Genomic DNA, 15278 nt, shown 5'->3' with positions numbered 1-15278 from the left:
CAGATTTGAGAAGTGAAGCTTAAAGATAATGTAGCACATGTGGTTGATATCCTGGGACAAGAAGTTTGGTTTCTTCTCTGGCCCAGGACTTTCATTGTACCAAGAGATCACACAAGTTGGGGAAGTAAAAGAACAAAAGGGACCCAGAAAAAGGGAAACAAGAGGGATAAGAGGGACCATACAGGTATCACACTATAACCTCCTCAACACACACACACACACACACACACACACACACACATACACATTATGTAGATGAAGCTGAGTTTCAATAAATGGCACCTCAAAGAGGCAAGGCATCAAGGGAAGGCAGGGTTGCTGTGCATAAACAGGCAGCACTTGCTTGGTCTTACCAGGGAGACAGGGTTTATGGGTGGCTCCAATTTCTGTTTAGCATATTAGGGCTTTTTGTTTTGCTTTTTAAAAGGAAAAGCCTCTTTTTCCTTCTCCACCTATAGATTGGAGCTGGGGGGCTGAAACAACCCAACCTGCAGTCATTTCTGGTGGTTTATGAGGCTCCAATGAGATCTGGAACCAGACTGGAAGTCCGGGTGGCCACCAGGGAGAAGAGCCTTATAGGGTACAGTCAGGCTCTCTGGGATGCTCCTTCTTACAGCATGCCTCAGAGGAAGCCTCTGACAGGGGAATGTCCTGGGGCTCAGGACTCTCGGCTGTGGACCGGTAGCGAGGACTCAGGAGTCCCCCTTCTTCAGGATTCCATTCCAGCGCAGGATCCTCTCCTGAACTCTGGGTGAAGAAAGCCTTCAGCCTTTGGGGATGCATCCTGTGGGCCACTGCCATGGCCAGGCCCAGCAGCACACAAAGCAGTCCTGGGGATGAGACAATAGGTGTCCTGCCTTGGTGATAGTAATACCCTCCCAAGGAACCCTTGCAAGAGCATCAGGACAACTCTCAGAGAATGCTGGCATCCCTGTTTCAGAGCAACTGGGATTCAGAGAAGTGACTAGCTTAGGGTCATACGGCTGGTATGGCTCTATTTTTCTGAGCTTTGACTCTAAGTCCAGCGCTCTTTGAATTACATGTCAGAAGAAAGAGAGAGAGAACTCTGAAAATAGAGAACCCTGGGGGAAGGGCAGGGCACAGAGGAGAAGGCATGAGAAGGGGCATGAGAGAACAGGAGAGGAGAAAGACCTGTAAGACAATTTAAAGCCATGTGAAGCAGGAAAGAGAAGGGTTCTAGGAATGGGGGACATAGAGAAGAGTGTTTGGGGGAGGCGGGCATGAACAGAAGATTGGAAGATTTGGGAAAGAGTTGGGTGAAGGGAGAGTTAGGAGATGAGGAACATGACAGAGACAGAAGACACAGGGAGTAGGCATCTGTGGGGGTGGGTAGTGGAACTGGGGAGAAAAAGCCCCGATGAGTGATGTAAGAGGGATGGGGTTTTAAAGGGAGGAAAGGCATCTTGGCCCCCAGAGGCAGACCCTCAACCCCCACCAATATTGTGGTCCCTGGCCCTCCCTCCCTGGCCCTAAGCCCTGTGTCTGTCTTCAGGGCTGGACTTCACCTGTGGTCAATGTGATCCAGAAGGCAGGCCCGTGGTGAGTGTGCAGCGTAGCAGTGCCCAGGCGCAGGGGACAGGGTGGTGTGAGTGATGTGGCCGTGGAGAAGAAGAGCAGTCCCAACAGCTGGAAGATGCCTGTGGCTAGCAGCATGTGGCCACCGTAGACCAGCACGGGCATGGACAGCATCACATTGGCCAGCAGCCAGCAGAGGAATGCCACCCTGGAGAGCCAAGGACCTAGTGAAGGTTGGCCTAGACACTTCTATTTGGAAGGGACCACATGGAGGCTCAGGCACTCAAGAATATCCCAGAGATGTGAGACACAGTTTTCTGCCTATAGGTTTCCCAACCTGTGGGGCTGGTGCCAGCCTGTCCCACTAGGGATTTCCACATAAGTGGAGGAAAGATGGATAGAAACACCATCCCTGGGTCTAGGCTGGCCTCTATCCCATACTCACCAGAGTGTGGCTGAGGTGTAGTGTCCTGCCAGGCGGTACTGGCCATGCAGTCCACATGGGCTGTTCGGGGTGAACTTCTCAGCCAGGTAGAGCACAGGGTCCGGCAGCCCCTTCTCCAGTGCCTTTGCATATTCCTCAGCATAGTTTTCACCCAGGCGCCATGTGAATTCCTCATTGTAATTGATGGTCTCATTCAACTGCTGCACTGGGATCCCTTGGGGAATGGGGCAGGTGTGCTCAGGAGGAACTCAAGCCTGGGTAGGGGCTCATCACATTGGGCAGGTGTACAGAAGCTGCTATTAATCTCTGGAAATTTCCCTTCCTACCATCCCTCCATCCCGTAGAACTTTAGACCACACCAGATTAGATTCCAAAGACACAGGAGAATCTTCTCCCTCACAGGTAAGAACCATCACTTACCTGTAAGTGTAATGTTGACTCCTCCCAGCCCAACCTGCAGCCCAACGTCAGCACTGATCCATTTGGAACTGAAGGCCTTGTATGATATGTTGGTGCTGACCTGGCCCACGAACCACTCAGAACTGAAATTCACAGCTGGAGTTGGGGAGTTGGACATACAGGAACTCAGGAAAATCTGGGCATTACTGGGATAGAGTCAGAAGGAGAGCTCCAAGGGGTCTAGGTCTCTTTTGCGCATAATTGTATATCTATTAACTAGCTCAGGGTCTAGCTCATGGTTAGATTGTCAATAATATGTTTGCCCAAGATGAATAAAGGGGTCAGAATCCAAGACTTCCTTGATCACACTCTGCTTATGCTCCTCCCACCCCCCACCCCCTGGAATCAGAAGTTGCTGTAAGGAAACCAGGAGAGAGGAGGTTGGCTGTGGGGCAAACTAGACGGCACAGAGGCAGTTGCCCAGAATTATACTCACCTAGGATCACGGCCCCGATGAACAAGCTGGTCACCACCCGCAGCAGCCAGAACACTCTCTGAGTCACAGGGTGGGTGGGTTTAGGAAGGAACACCCTCCTTCCAAATCCACCCTTCCTCTTTCCAGACTTGGGTGTGTGGGGGCGGGGGTTCTAAAACTGAGGTCATTTGGTCAATTGAGATCAGAGTGTCTGCCACGTAATAGGTTCTCAATAAATTATGTGTTGAATCAATGAGTAGGGAGCTCCCTCCTGGGGGGTGGGTGACACTTTTTCAGGACTGGAGTCTCTTTCCTGAGTCTGGTTGTAGTCAGAGAGTCTGGCCCCCTCACCTTGAGGCCAAGGTCTCTCTGGGGCTGGGGTCTCCAGGGCTGGGTTTGTTTCTCACCATCTTGCCCCGAATGCCAGGCAGGATGATGATGAAGGTGACCAGTGCAGTCAGAAAGATGGCAATGATGACGGCCAAGGTGGTGTCCATTGGGAAGATTGGCTTGAGGCCAGTATAGAAGGGGAATGTGTGTCCAAAAGCAGCCATTTTGATGGGGCTGTGACAGGGAGGCGTATGCTGTAGGACAATAGATGTTTATGTCTATGAGCCAGGTACTATTCTTGGTGCTGAAGATACAGCTAAGAATAAACCAAACCAGTTCCCTCATCTCTGGAGCTCACCAGATTCTACTGCTACTGTCTGTCCATTGCTCCTCTGCCATCCATCTCCCTGTGTTTTGGCTGTGAGGGAATGAGGGTCTTGGCAATCCATCTCTGTTGCCCCATGCTCCTTTCCTAACCCTTAGGTCCCCTAAATCAGTGCCACAACCACCCTTGAGGCTTCTCTGCTTCCTCTGGGACTGTCTTAAGAAATATAATTCTCTTTGATCTCTCTCAGGCCTCCAGCCTAATCAGACAGATCACAGGACATAAAAAGAACTATATTTACTATATAGCTATCAAGCGAAGGCATAAGGGTGAAAGTTGGTACAGATTACAAAAAGATTGGCTTTCCTTCCCAGTCTCCAAAGGAACAAAGGCCAGACAGCTTTGCTAAATATATAATCCAACGATATCATCAGAGGGTTGATTCCCGGTCCTGGCACTGCCCACACTGGTCTGTCTAGCTTTGTCAAGCACCCTGACTCCTCCTCTGGAAACTCTAAAATAATTGAAATCAACTTAGCTCACCTTATTTTACAATCAATGATCCCACCTCTGCTCATTTCCCTGTGTGTGATCTGTACTGGGGCCTTGGTTTTCCCAGGAGGCTCCATTATTTATAGTCTGGCTAGGTAGTGTCTTATTAAGTGATATAGTGAAAGAATAAGTTTGAAGTTAAGCAGCTCTGTGTTTGAATTCTGTATCTGCCTCTTGCAAGTTACTTGACCCCTACAGATACTTGGTTTTATTAAAAGTAAGGATGACAGTGTTTACCTCACAGGGTCATTGAGAGTGTGAGACAAGATTGCGTGTGTAAAGTGCTAAGAATAATACCTGAAACAGAGTGACATGAATAGATAGAAGCTACAAGATTGGGAAAGAGAGGACATCTGACTACTCCATTTATCTCCTTATCCAGTCCTTGTTGGAGAGAACCCTGGGCTGGAACCAGTTCTTCACTTATTTTAAAACATTAGGCAGGCAAATGACAACTTCGTTGGTCCTTGGTTTCCTCATCTGCAGTTGGATATGATGATCTCCATGTCCCCTCTAGTTCTAAATTCTGTGATTCTTCTATAATACCCTGTGGCTCCCAGCCTTTCACTCTCTTTCTAGGCTGGCCACCTCCTATGCTATCTCTTGGGGGGGTAGCATAGTGTCAGGCAAAAAGAGAGACAGTTTTAATCCTGTCTTTTGGACAAGTCACATAAGCTCTGAGCCTCGGTTTTCCCATGAAGTTTTGCTTTTTTCTTAACTCTTCAATTCTTCCATTGCAGGGGAATGGGTATCTCCTTTTCTCCTGGGCTCTCACTCCAATCCTTGCCTGCCTTCACAACCACCTTTCCCTAGTCATTCCCCATTCTCTACACAACTTGTCAGCTTCTCTTTCTCTGCTGGCTCCTTCTCTCAAAGATATGCTTAAATTTCTCCCATCTTAAGAACACAAAGAGAAGGGACCCTCTCCCTTGAACTTCTCAGTCCCCTCCAGCTACTGTCTTATCTCACTCTCCCCCTTTCATAGCCAGGCTTTTGGGAAGAATAGTCTATGCTGGTGTCTCCACTGCTTTATTTCCTCAACCCATTACAATCTGGCTTCTCTCCATTCCCATCTTCTCCATTAGGTTATCACATGCTAAATCCAAAGGGAAGTTTTCACGTCTCATCTTTCTTAACCTCTCTGTGGTATTTGGCATTGTGGACTGTTTCCCCTTTCTTCAAACGTGTCCTCCTTGAATCTCCATGACAGCATGTTCTCCTGGGTCTCCTGCCTTTGGCCATGACTTTTGTGGCTCCTTTGCTAGTCCTTCCTCTCTCGGAAATGTTTCTGCTTCCCAGGATTCTGCCTTGGCTCTTTTCTTCTAGTACTCTTCATGATTCCGTAGGCAAACTCATCTATTCCCATGGCCGATGCTTCTCAAATCTATGTCTCCAGACAGACCTCTTACCTGGGCCAATTGTCCCACTGACATTTTCACTTGGCTTCCCCATGGATGCCTCAGATTTAACAGGTCCCAAACTGAATTCACTGTCTCTGCTCTGCTTTTTATTCTGTTTTCTTTGTCTCTTTGGTGACATCACCACTGTTATCAATAAAATAAACCAGAAAGATGGACCATCTTATTTCCTAAACATTTCTTAAAACCATCCATGAATTTCCTTCCCTACTGCCCTAGTTCAGTCTCATTCTGTCTTGCCTGGTGCCAGAACATTATTTTCTAACAAGGAAATATAAACATTTTATTTCTTTGCTCTAGGTAAAACCTAATCTCACAATCACATACAAAGTCCTTTATGATCGGATCTCATCTACCATTGCACCTCCATCTTTGGCCCAGCCTAACCTCTAGCAATACTGAATTATTGGCCTCTCCCTGAATCTGACATACTCTTTTAACTCTTCATGCCTTTGTATATGCTATTTCCTCTGCCTGGAATGCTCTTACTCCTTAGCAAACTCCTTTTCACCCTTCAAGTCTCAGCTCATGTTACCTTCTCTGTGAAATTTTCTTTGACACCATTGGGCCAGTGTAGATGTTCCTACCTCTAATGTTCTGATTGCATTTTGAATATATCTCCACTATCACAATAATCACATTGGATTGTAATTGTTTGAACATCAGTCTCCCTATTAGCTTCTAATCTCCATCTTTGCATCCCCTGCATGTAGCATATACTAATCAGCTTGTGGGTTGAATGAATGAATATATATGAATGAGTGACTTCCTCTCTGTAGGTGGCATCCTTTATTTCACACACAAGAGGGAGCTATGCTCCCTCTGTGTCCTATAGAGTATTCTATTCTCATTCAATGTTAATTGAGTGTCACCAATATAGGCCTAAGGATTGGGCAGGAAGGGATTTGACCAACCCTGTCAATCTGTAGTGCTTTCACAAAATTTTCAGGAAGCCTCTTCTAGTAGTTGGAGTCCAAAGCATGAATGTTCACGTTTAATTGAATCTGAAACATATGTTTCAACTCTAGCTAAAGCTAAGTAACTATGAATTGTGAATATGTGATAGTGATATTTATTTTACTTATTGGTCTAAGAATTTATTCTTTATGACACCTAGACTAAAGCCATTACAATTGTGATGGAAGGCTTTATGTTTTTAAAAAGGCTGTAAAATGTAGAATATCTTGGTTAGTAAGGTGGGAAGATAAAGCAAGTTTGCTAATACTATGAACACATGTTATATGCTGAAATTTCAAAAACAAATAGCTGCAATATAAGCAAATAATAATAGTGTAATGTACTTTGGTTAGCGTTACATATCAGCATTATTCCTGCATATATTTTAGTGGGAGGTTATAAAATACTTTACAAGAATGGCTCACCTCCATTAACGTGGTGCTTCAAAGAAACACTAACAAAAGTCTCTCTGTATCATAAGTACAGAAGGACAATGTTAACTTATTTCCAATTCACCAAAATATTTATTAAAGATGACTAAAGCAAAAAGACAGTGAATAAAATTCTTTTTGTTTAATTTAAGGAATTAGGTTTTCCTTAGTCTCCATTGCCTAATCTAAAGCTAATTTTGGATGACCCTGCTCCCAAATTGGTTTTAATAATTAAGCTAACAAGCCTCCTGCATGAAGTGGTGGGACTAAATGAAAAGTCCCTATACCCAGCAATCCTCCTTTCCTACAAAGCTTATAATTTTCCTCTGGAACATCTTCCTCCTTGGCAAGCCAAGGAGGGTCTGACAGTAGAATTTCTTCCAATCTGAGAAAAATCTCTTTTCAGTCTTCACTCCCTTTCCCCTAGCTCACCACCGTGACTCGTATATATACACAATGTACCTTAATACAAATAAGTGCAAGATACAGTCAGACATACACCTACAATTTCATGTAAACAGAAATATAGACACAAGAAGAAAGTACTGCTTAGTAACATAGAGAACTAGGTACATAAACCCTCAATCAGAGGCCCCTGTGACAAAACAGGTGCTTTCTCAATGGGGTGGGCCAATCCCCACACTCTGGGGTCCTCCTTTCTCACCCAGCCTAGAGAAGTGAGGGACACTTTTTCCCCCTTTCTGAACTCCCTTAAATTACTGAAGCATTTCTAATGCTCAGTTGTATTTCAGACGTTACCCAATCTTTACCAACCCCAGGTTGAAGTGGGGTTCCTGTGTGTGTTAAAAGGGGTGGATAAGAAATAAAGTTACAAATCTTTAAGAAAATCCAGCCTGATACAGCTGGTCTTCAGCATTCAAAGTTCTTACGTACTTCCTTAGTACTCTGTGGCCTCTCTTACAGTCTCCCTCTCCCCACATCCCACATCTTCTGGAACTCAGAAATACTATAATTCTCCAGGAAGGAATGGGTGACATGGCTGGAGTTGCCAAGAGCGCTGACTGGTGATACACAGCTACTAGAATGTGATTATTTTGTTTCTTTGGTTGGGGTTGATCCCATTAAAGTTGACAGCTCTGGCTGGTGAGAACTGTCAGAAACTCCTGTCCCAGCCTCTTCTCTTCAGGAAGGTGTGTGGGCATGTGTATGTTGTTGCACTAAGGAAAGAATTAAGTGGAGAAACAGAAGATCTGAGAAGTGGGTTGAGGGCTGAAGTAAGTAAGGAGCCCAGGGACGCTGAATCATGCAAATAAACTATCTAGGCTCCAGGCAGGCCGAGATAAGGATTCCATGTCTGTAAACCTTGTGGCATATATGGTCTTCTGAGGTTTTTCTTTTCTCTTAACTTCTTACCAAACTTTCTCTTTGAGTAACTCCCACTTGATCTGAACTTGCGGGGGGAGGGGGGCACTGGAAGTGCGCCCCTAGGGGCCTGGATGGGGGCAGCACTCCAAGGCCCCCTTCAAAACCCATCCCGACCACACCGACCCCAGCAGCCTCATCATCCCCGCCATTCACACCCGGACCACTGTCTTCCTACCTTCGCCCCTTCCACACAGTGCGTGCGTGGCAGCCCGCGCCGCTCGCTTCCTCCCTGTGGAACCTCACAGGCAGCGCTCCTGGGGGCGGGAACGAGGTCCAGACGTTCTATCACCGAATGCGCTCCCTTTCTCTTGGCGGGGCTCGCTTCCAACCTTCCTCTTCTCCTAATTCACTTAAGGACCAGGCTATGACCGGACAAACCGGGTTTGGGGTGCTTCCCCTCCCGCCACTCCAAGTCGCTCTCAACCTCAGACCGCACCCGAGGATCAGAGGCGCTGCCCCCCGCCCTCGGTCTGGGACAGAGGAGGGACCGTGCACAAGAGCCGTCCCTTGCGCAGCCACCCCTCCGGCCTTCCTCCTCCTGCCCCCTGCCCAGAACTCCCGGGCAGCTCCGGCACAAACCTAGAGATGCAGTCTGGAGACCGGTGGGGCGCGGGCGAGGCTGGAGGGCTTGAGACCCCGAGAGCTCACGAGGAACCCCAGGGGATGGTTGCCACAGACACTCTCAGGGTCTTAGGACGAATGCCTTGCTCGGACGCCTGGCCTGCTCTGCGGGCGTTCACCGATCCTCTTGGTCTTGGAGCCCAGATCCGACGATATGGAGAGTTTCGGGGAGCGCCTCCCCTGCCCCCCCCCAAGGTCTTCTCCCCACCCCCCAGCCCCAGCAGACTTGCCCCTTTCTCTGTCCCCGTAGCCGCACTAGCCGAGCCCTCGCCACGGAAGGGACAGCTCCCCCACCTGAGCCCCGCGAGCCCGCGCCGTCTCACCTGGCGCGCTTCGGGCCTCTAGGAGCACCTCTGCGGGTCGCGGGCGCTCCGGCTGGCCTCCCGCCCCACTTCGCCCCGCCCCGCCTTAGAACTGGGCCGCGCCTGCCCCTCTTCACCCCGGGCCCCGCCCGCCCTCCCCGCGCAGAGCTGTGGAGGGAGCCGGCCGGGAGCGGGCGTCGCGGGCCTCGCGGCGAGCCAGGAGCGAGCCAGTCCGCACTTTGGGGTCGAGGGACGCCGCGGCCACAGGTCAGACCGAGGAGGGTTTCTCAGGCCCGCGGGCCCAGGCGCTCGGGAGGGAGGGAGAGCCACCGGCGTGGCTGCAGCGGAGTGTACCCCAGCTCCGCTACGCTTTAGGAGGGAAGGGGAATTCTAGCCCTGGCCCCTCTGCGCCTCCGTTATTAGCCTGAGGCTGAAAGGGAACCCGTTCGGGCCTATCCTCACACACCCCACCCCAAGTTTTTGATTCTTAGAGAACCTTGAATGTTGGGTGGCCTAATTTGCTTGGGCCTAGGGGATCTCTCTGGAACTCTCCCCGGCACCAGCACATTATGCCAGGGAGGGAGCTTTGGGCTTTTAGAGTCCAGGCTTCCCCTTCAGCCCTCCCTTGGGACCAGATTGGAATCCCTATGGCCTTGGCTCCTATTTCCCCCACCCCAGGGTCCCTATTCTAGGACTTCAGACTGGAAAAGTAGCCATGTGGGTTAAGAACAAGGTAGGCCTGTGTTCTCTCCCTGGTTCTGCCACTGCCTGGGGCTTCACTGCTCTGTCATAAGGTTATGCCTTCCACTCAAGGTTGTTAGGAAGTTACTGAACCAATATTGCTATATAAATCACAGGCTACCCACCCACAAGGAGTGATTGTTAAGCATGCCCACATTCCTCTTCAGGTTATCCCCACAGCCTGGCCTGAAAGCTCACTGCATGCTTTTATGGGTTGAGTGGTACATTGGTGTCTGGGGCCCGGATCCTAAAGACAAGACAAAGTGGTAGGGGGGAAGGGGCAGGGCATCCTAGATCAGGGAAGGACCACTGTGGCCACTCCAACATCCTTACGGCTTCAACCATTCAGGGCCCTGCTCTTCACAAACTCTCAAAGACCACCATCTGGGCAGTCTCAGATGGAGTGGGTGGAATGCTGAGCTTTTGGGTTATGACAGGGCCTAGCTAGGGTTTTTCATTTGTTTCATGGGAGTTCGCAAGTTGGGATGAGATCACCCTCCAGGGCTCCTCCTATTTGACTAGACAACATGTTCAGGAGTCCTGAGAGTTTAGTCTGAGATAAGGCTTTCTCTGAACTCCCACTTTCTTCCATTAGATAGTTCCACAGCCCCACCCCACCCCCAGTGTCTATATGCTGCCTTAGAAGGTCTTCATTCGCCTTAGGCACTCCCTGTGCCACTCAGGAGTCCCAGTCTGAATCCCCTGCTGCCCCATTTCCCTGTTGTCCCTGGGTGATTGAGTTGTTAGCCTGGAGAGAGGGAGAGAGAGAGAGGAAAGCTGGCACCAAACACAGGAGCACCTGGTGCTGCATTCTTTGAGTCTGCCTAGAAGAGTCAAGCTCCAGCCCACCCTCTCTCTATATCACATTTACATAACACCTGTCGCTTTTCTTGCTTTGAATTCAACCTCAATCTCATGTCTGATTCTGGCAACCATGCTAGGAGGTAGACAGTTCAGGCATGTTTATTCCCATAGCTGGAAGAGGAAATCAAGGTCCAGATCAGAGAAGTGACCTGCCTAAAACCACACTGTAGCAGCAGCTCAGTGTCCTGGCCCTCAAGCAAGGCTCTGTCCAAGGAACACACACACTGGGAAGCTGGGCCAAAACAAGGTTTTCAGTTAATCTTAGAAGGTAAGTCCAAGGAGGCAGAGATTTCTGTCTGCTTTATTCATCACTTAATTTCCAGTTCCTAGATCTAAACGCCTAAAAAATAGTGGATGCGTGCCAAGTGTTTGTTGAATGAATGAAAGACTCTTGGGGGTGAGTGAGTCTCTTGCTCTTTGTTCCCCACTGTGGTGTTGGCCCAGCTCACACTTAGATTCACAGAGGCCTGCAGAGGCCCTGGCCTGACTCTCCTGAATTTCTGGGACCCATTCTCCCTGTTCTCTTTTCCTAGGGTCTCCATTTTTGGGTGTCCTAACACCTAAGCGCTATTATCACTTTCATCATGGGCCTCTGCCTGGCTCTGGCATGGACACTCCTGATTGGGTCATGGACATCCATGGGTGAGTATAGATTGGAGGAGAAGTGTAGCTAGGAACAGAGGAACCCTGCTGTGTCAGCATTTCCTGTTTCATTCCTTACAGTCTGGAGGCCCTTTCTCTCTCCTCTCTCTTCTCTTTCTTCATAAAGTAAGGACCCCTGATCCCAAATGGGAAAAGACTGATTAGGCACATAAGACAATAAAGGATTTTGTGGTCAGATTGGACCCAAAGCTGAAGGAACCAGTGTTTTAAAACAATATGAAAACAACAACAAACAACTATTGCCTCTGTATGGTCCATTAGATTTCATCTTGTTACCATCAGTTTGCTAGACTCTGAGGCCATTTTGTGAAGTCTGGGTCTCTGAGAAGGGAAGCGGGCTTAAGGTGCTACAAGTTAAGTTAAAAAGAGCAAGCCCCTTATCAGCCCTATCAGGTGTGGCAGGATAAGAAAAGGGACAAGAAAAGGAAGCACAGAAAATCTGTGGAATGATCTACTCTGACTGGAGGTGATAGACCCCTGCAGCTTCTCCCATGAAGGAGCTGCTCACATTCCCATTCCTTCCTGGCCTCTCTTTGCCTTGACCTTGGATTTTCCTTTTCTACCCAGCTATTGCCACTTATTCCCGGGAGGCATTCTCCTTTATACCCTTCCCCCAAAGACCCTCTTCTTGTTCTGCTACCAGTTCATCTTATTTTAGAGATCATGTGTATGTGGCTCCCCTAGTTCCTGCCCCAAGTCCTGGATCCTTACTTGGATTCTTTGCTCAAACATCAGGGTCTGAGTCATTTTGCCTCTCTGACCTCCTGGTGACTGAGTGTGCATGCGTGGGCATGCACATGCACACAGGAGTGTGAGGCGTAGCTCTGAGATCTTATCCTTGGTGTGAGTGGAAGGACAGTCAGAGGAATGGGTCCCTTGATGGCTGATGAGGGTCCTTTTCGTCTGTTTCTCTTTCTCTTTGTTCTCTTTCTCTGTTCTGTTCTCTGAAGTGAGCAGAGAGGGAACCTTAGCCCTGTAGCCTCCTAGTTTGGGGAAAGGAATCTGGTTATCTGATCCACTGACCAGAAGGACCTCTAGGTCCACCTTTAATTCTAGACCCTTCCCTCTGTCCCCACTGTTTGAACTCTTCCCTCAACAACTGAGTGCTCCGTCCCAGATCCTAGTTTTTGGAAAGTACAATAGGGTCAATAAGAGGAATTATATGAGGAACATGTTGCCTCAGAAGAGGCAAGGTTATCCCATGACCAGGCAGTTCCTGATCCCACCCCAGAAACTGGGAAAGAGACCAGAGTAGCAACAGGTCCCAGAGCCACAGCCCCAGGGCCCGCACCCTTGCCCTGAGCTCTGCTCAGCAGGAGAGGGCCAAGCCCCTCTCCACATTGCCCCTACCCAGGGCTTGGTCATAGAATGACTTCTCCTTCCCTGGATGGAAGAGTGGTTGGCTTTTAGGGTGTGGCTGGCTCATGCTCCATATGATATCTTAGGGCTGGGAATGGTTTCTGTCCTGCAGTGTCCCTCTGGGAGCTGAGGTGTGAGAGCAGTAGAAGGCTCCTGCATCCCCTTCCACATTGCCACTGTTCTCCAGCTTCATCTTGCTCTCTGGGGTTGTCAAAACACGCTGCCCCCCACTATACGGCCTTAGGTGCTCCCTGCCATGTTTCCCCCACGGGACAGCTTAAAGACTGAACTTGAGTTTGGATAGCACTCTGTCCTGGGTTCTTTCCTCTGCACCCTACCTTCTACACTGTGCTGGGGGTCCAACTTCTGCTGCTCCCCTTGCCAGCCTCCCAAGACCCATGTCCTGCATGCCTGCCTGTCCTCCCATGCACAGACTTACCCAGCTGCCCCTTCCCTCTGTTCTCACACAGGAGCACAGAACCCCATTTCCTGGGAGGTGCAGCGATTTGATGGGTGGTACAACAACCTCATGGAGCACAGATGGGGCAGCAAAGGTAGGTGAGGGCCAAGTGGAGACAGCCCTACGGTCAGGGTGGTACTAAGGGGCAAGGGATGACAGGTACCAGCAAAGGCTCATGGGTTCCCTGTGGTATGGAGGGAATCCTGGGAGAGAGGAGGTAAGCAAGCCCCACTGAGGATTTACCCTTGTCTCTCTACCTCTCCTACTGCAGGCTCTCGGCTGCAGCGCCTAGTCCCAGCCAGCTATGCAGATGGTGTGTACCAGCCCTTGAGAGAACCCCACCTGCCCAACCCCAGAGACCTTAGCAACACTGCCATGAGGGGCCCTGCAGGGCAGGCCTCCCTGCGAAACCGAACAGTGCTGGGAGTATTCTTTGGTGAGGGCCTCAACCTCTGGGGGAGGAAGGCCAGTAGGGTCAGCTGGACACGTCTATATCTGAGCGGGGAGTCAGGGAGTGAGAGAGAGAAGTGATGGAGGGTCTCAGAGATGGGGGTGAGAGATGGAGGGGGGAGGTGACGTTATGTGAAACTGAATTCGGCTTTTGGTGGGTTTTGAGCCAAAAGACACAACCAAGCCAAGAATAGGAAAGGGAAGAGTTTTACTGGAAAAAGTAAAGGAGAATGTAGGGGTTATTTCCCAAAGCAATGTCTTCCCAAACAACAAAACTGGGAAGTTTTAAGCTAAGGGTACATACAGATTCACAAAGGCACTTGTACAGTGGGGAATTCAGCCTAGAATTTAGGCAAAAGTCATCTCAGGGAGACAGAGTTCAGGTCTTAATTGATGAAAAACAAAAGGGCCGCAAAGGTTGACATCACTTCTCTGCCTTTAATTGTTCTGGTATCTGAGTGCTCCAAGGGGTTTAAATCCTGCAAAGATAAGTCAAGAATATGCTTTGGGCAAGTAGTCGTAAATCACAAGATGTCTAGGGCCTAAAATGATTTTTCTTAAGTGGAGAAAGCTATGTCTTGTATTTCTTTTTCTGGGGAAGAAAAACTAGAGGGAGAAAGTCTGGTTGGTGGAGGTATAAATTTGCCCCACGTTGAGCTGTTGTTGGGAGTACAGATGGAGGCAGGAGCACAAAAATAATCTGGCAGACACTCTTGGTGGGACCCTGTTCTCACTCTTTGCCCCTGTGGCTCGTAGGACAGTGTCAGGGCAGTCTCAGTCTTTTGCCTTTGGCAAAAGATCTGGGGAGGGGGGGTGGATGTCAAAATGGGGCGCTAGAATGGGTGGTCTGACCCGTGTCTGTGGGTTGTTGGTATCCAGCAGGAATGCCTGGCTCCTGCTAGCCCTCCAGGGGGTGGGAAGGGGGGGCTACATTTGATTCCCGGTATCTAGCCTCACAGTGAGACTGGCAGGCCCTCTGGGCAGGCTGCTCCCAGCTGCATGTTGCAGCAGGTGTTCCCAGCCCAATTGCCTAGGCACACTCACCGGGCACCTCCCAGTTACCAAGGAGAAGACCAAACTGGCAATGAAAACAGTCTGGACCAAGGTGTAACAAAGGATTGGGAAGGGTGGAGGAGGTCAAGACTTGGACTTGCCCCCAAAATCTAAGGAGTCTTTTGATGCTTCAAGGGGAGTAGGGGAGGGCTGGATACCTGATGCAGAAAGGAGAGTGCCAGGCCCTCAGCTGGCCCTAGCACGCCCCCATTGCGGACAGGCTACCACGTGCTGTCCGACCTGGTGAGCGTGGAGACACCTGGCTGCCCAGCCGAGTTCCTCAACATCCACATCCCGCCCGGGGACCCGGTGTTCGACCCGGACCAGCGCGGGGACGTGGTCCTACCCTTCCAGAGGAGCCGCTGGGACCCCGAGACCGGACAGAGCCCCAGTAACCCCCGGGACCTGGTGAGACGCGGCAGGCGGGGTCGCGGGGGCGGGGCCTGGCAGGGCCGGGCCGGGAGAGGCTCCGTCCCCCCGCTCCCCCCCCCCGCCGCCACCGACGCTGGGC

At 50.0% G+C, this 15278-nt stretch overlaps 2 protein-coding genes across 4 annotated transcripts in view; one reads left to right on the top strand and one right to left on the bottom strand.

Moving 5' to 3' along the window:
• Window positions 1-349: 349 nt before the first annotated feature.
• On the bottom strand, window positions 350-9043 carry DUOXA1 (dual oxidase maturation factor 1). Of its 2 annotated transcripts, XM_043555526.1 has the most exons (8): window positions 8834-9043; window positions 8430-8508; window positions 3263-3439; window positions 2877-2934; window positions 2402-2536; window positions 1982-2195; window positions 1527-1744; window positions 350-830 (listed from the first exon to the last, which is right to left on the bottom strand). In XM_043555526.1, exons 3-8 carry the CDS (start codon window positions 3407-3409, stop codon window positions 574-576), a joined length of 1029 nt encoding a protein of 342 aa, XP_043411461.1. In that variant the 5' UTR covers window positions 3410-3439; window positions 8430-8508; window positions 8834-9043; the 3' UTR covers window positions 350-573. The 2 variants fall into 2 exon arrangements, with proteins under 2 accessions (XP_043411461.1, XP_043411462.1); XM_043555527.1 differs by lacking the exons at window positions 8430-8508; window positions 8834-9043 and having other exon boundaries at window positions 3263-6876.
• A 309-nt stretch (window positions 9044-9352) lies between these two features.
• The window catches only part of DUOX1 (dual oxidase 1), a 34208-nt gene continuing 28282 nt past the window's right edge, over window positions 9353-15278 (top strand). For both annotated transcript variants that reach the window (XM_043555516.1, XM_043555517.1), the window contains exons 1-6: window positions 9353-9444; window positions 10894-11050; window positions 11316-11424; window positions 13275-13358; window positions 13536-13700; window positions 14988-15175. In XM_043555516.1, the coding sequence (XP_043411451.1) occupies window positions 11367-11424; window positions 13275-13358; window positions 13536-13700; window positions 14988-15175 (495 nt within the window). In that variant the 5' untranslated portion in view covers window positions 9353-9444; window positions 10894-11050; window positions 11316-11366. The remainder of the gene's footprint in view (window positions 9445-10893; window positions 11051-11315; window positions 11425-13274; window positions 13359-13535; window positions 13701-14987; window positions 15176-15278) is intronic.

The sequence above is a fragment of the Prionailurus bengalensis genome, chromosome B3 (assembly GCF_016509475.1).
Source record: "Prionailurus bengalensis isolate Pbe53 chromosome B3, Fcat_Pben_1.1_paternal_pri, whole genome shotgun sequence".
Taxonomy (NCBI): domain Eukaryota; kingdom Metazoa; phylum Chordata; class Mammalia; order Carnivora; family Felidae; genus Prionailurus; species Prionailurus bengalensis.
The sequence above is the reverse complement of the archived record's forward strand: the minus strand, read 5'-3'. Positions and strand labels throughout refer to the sequence as shown.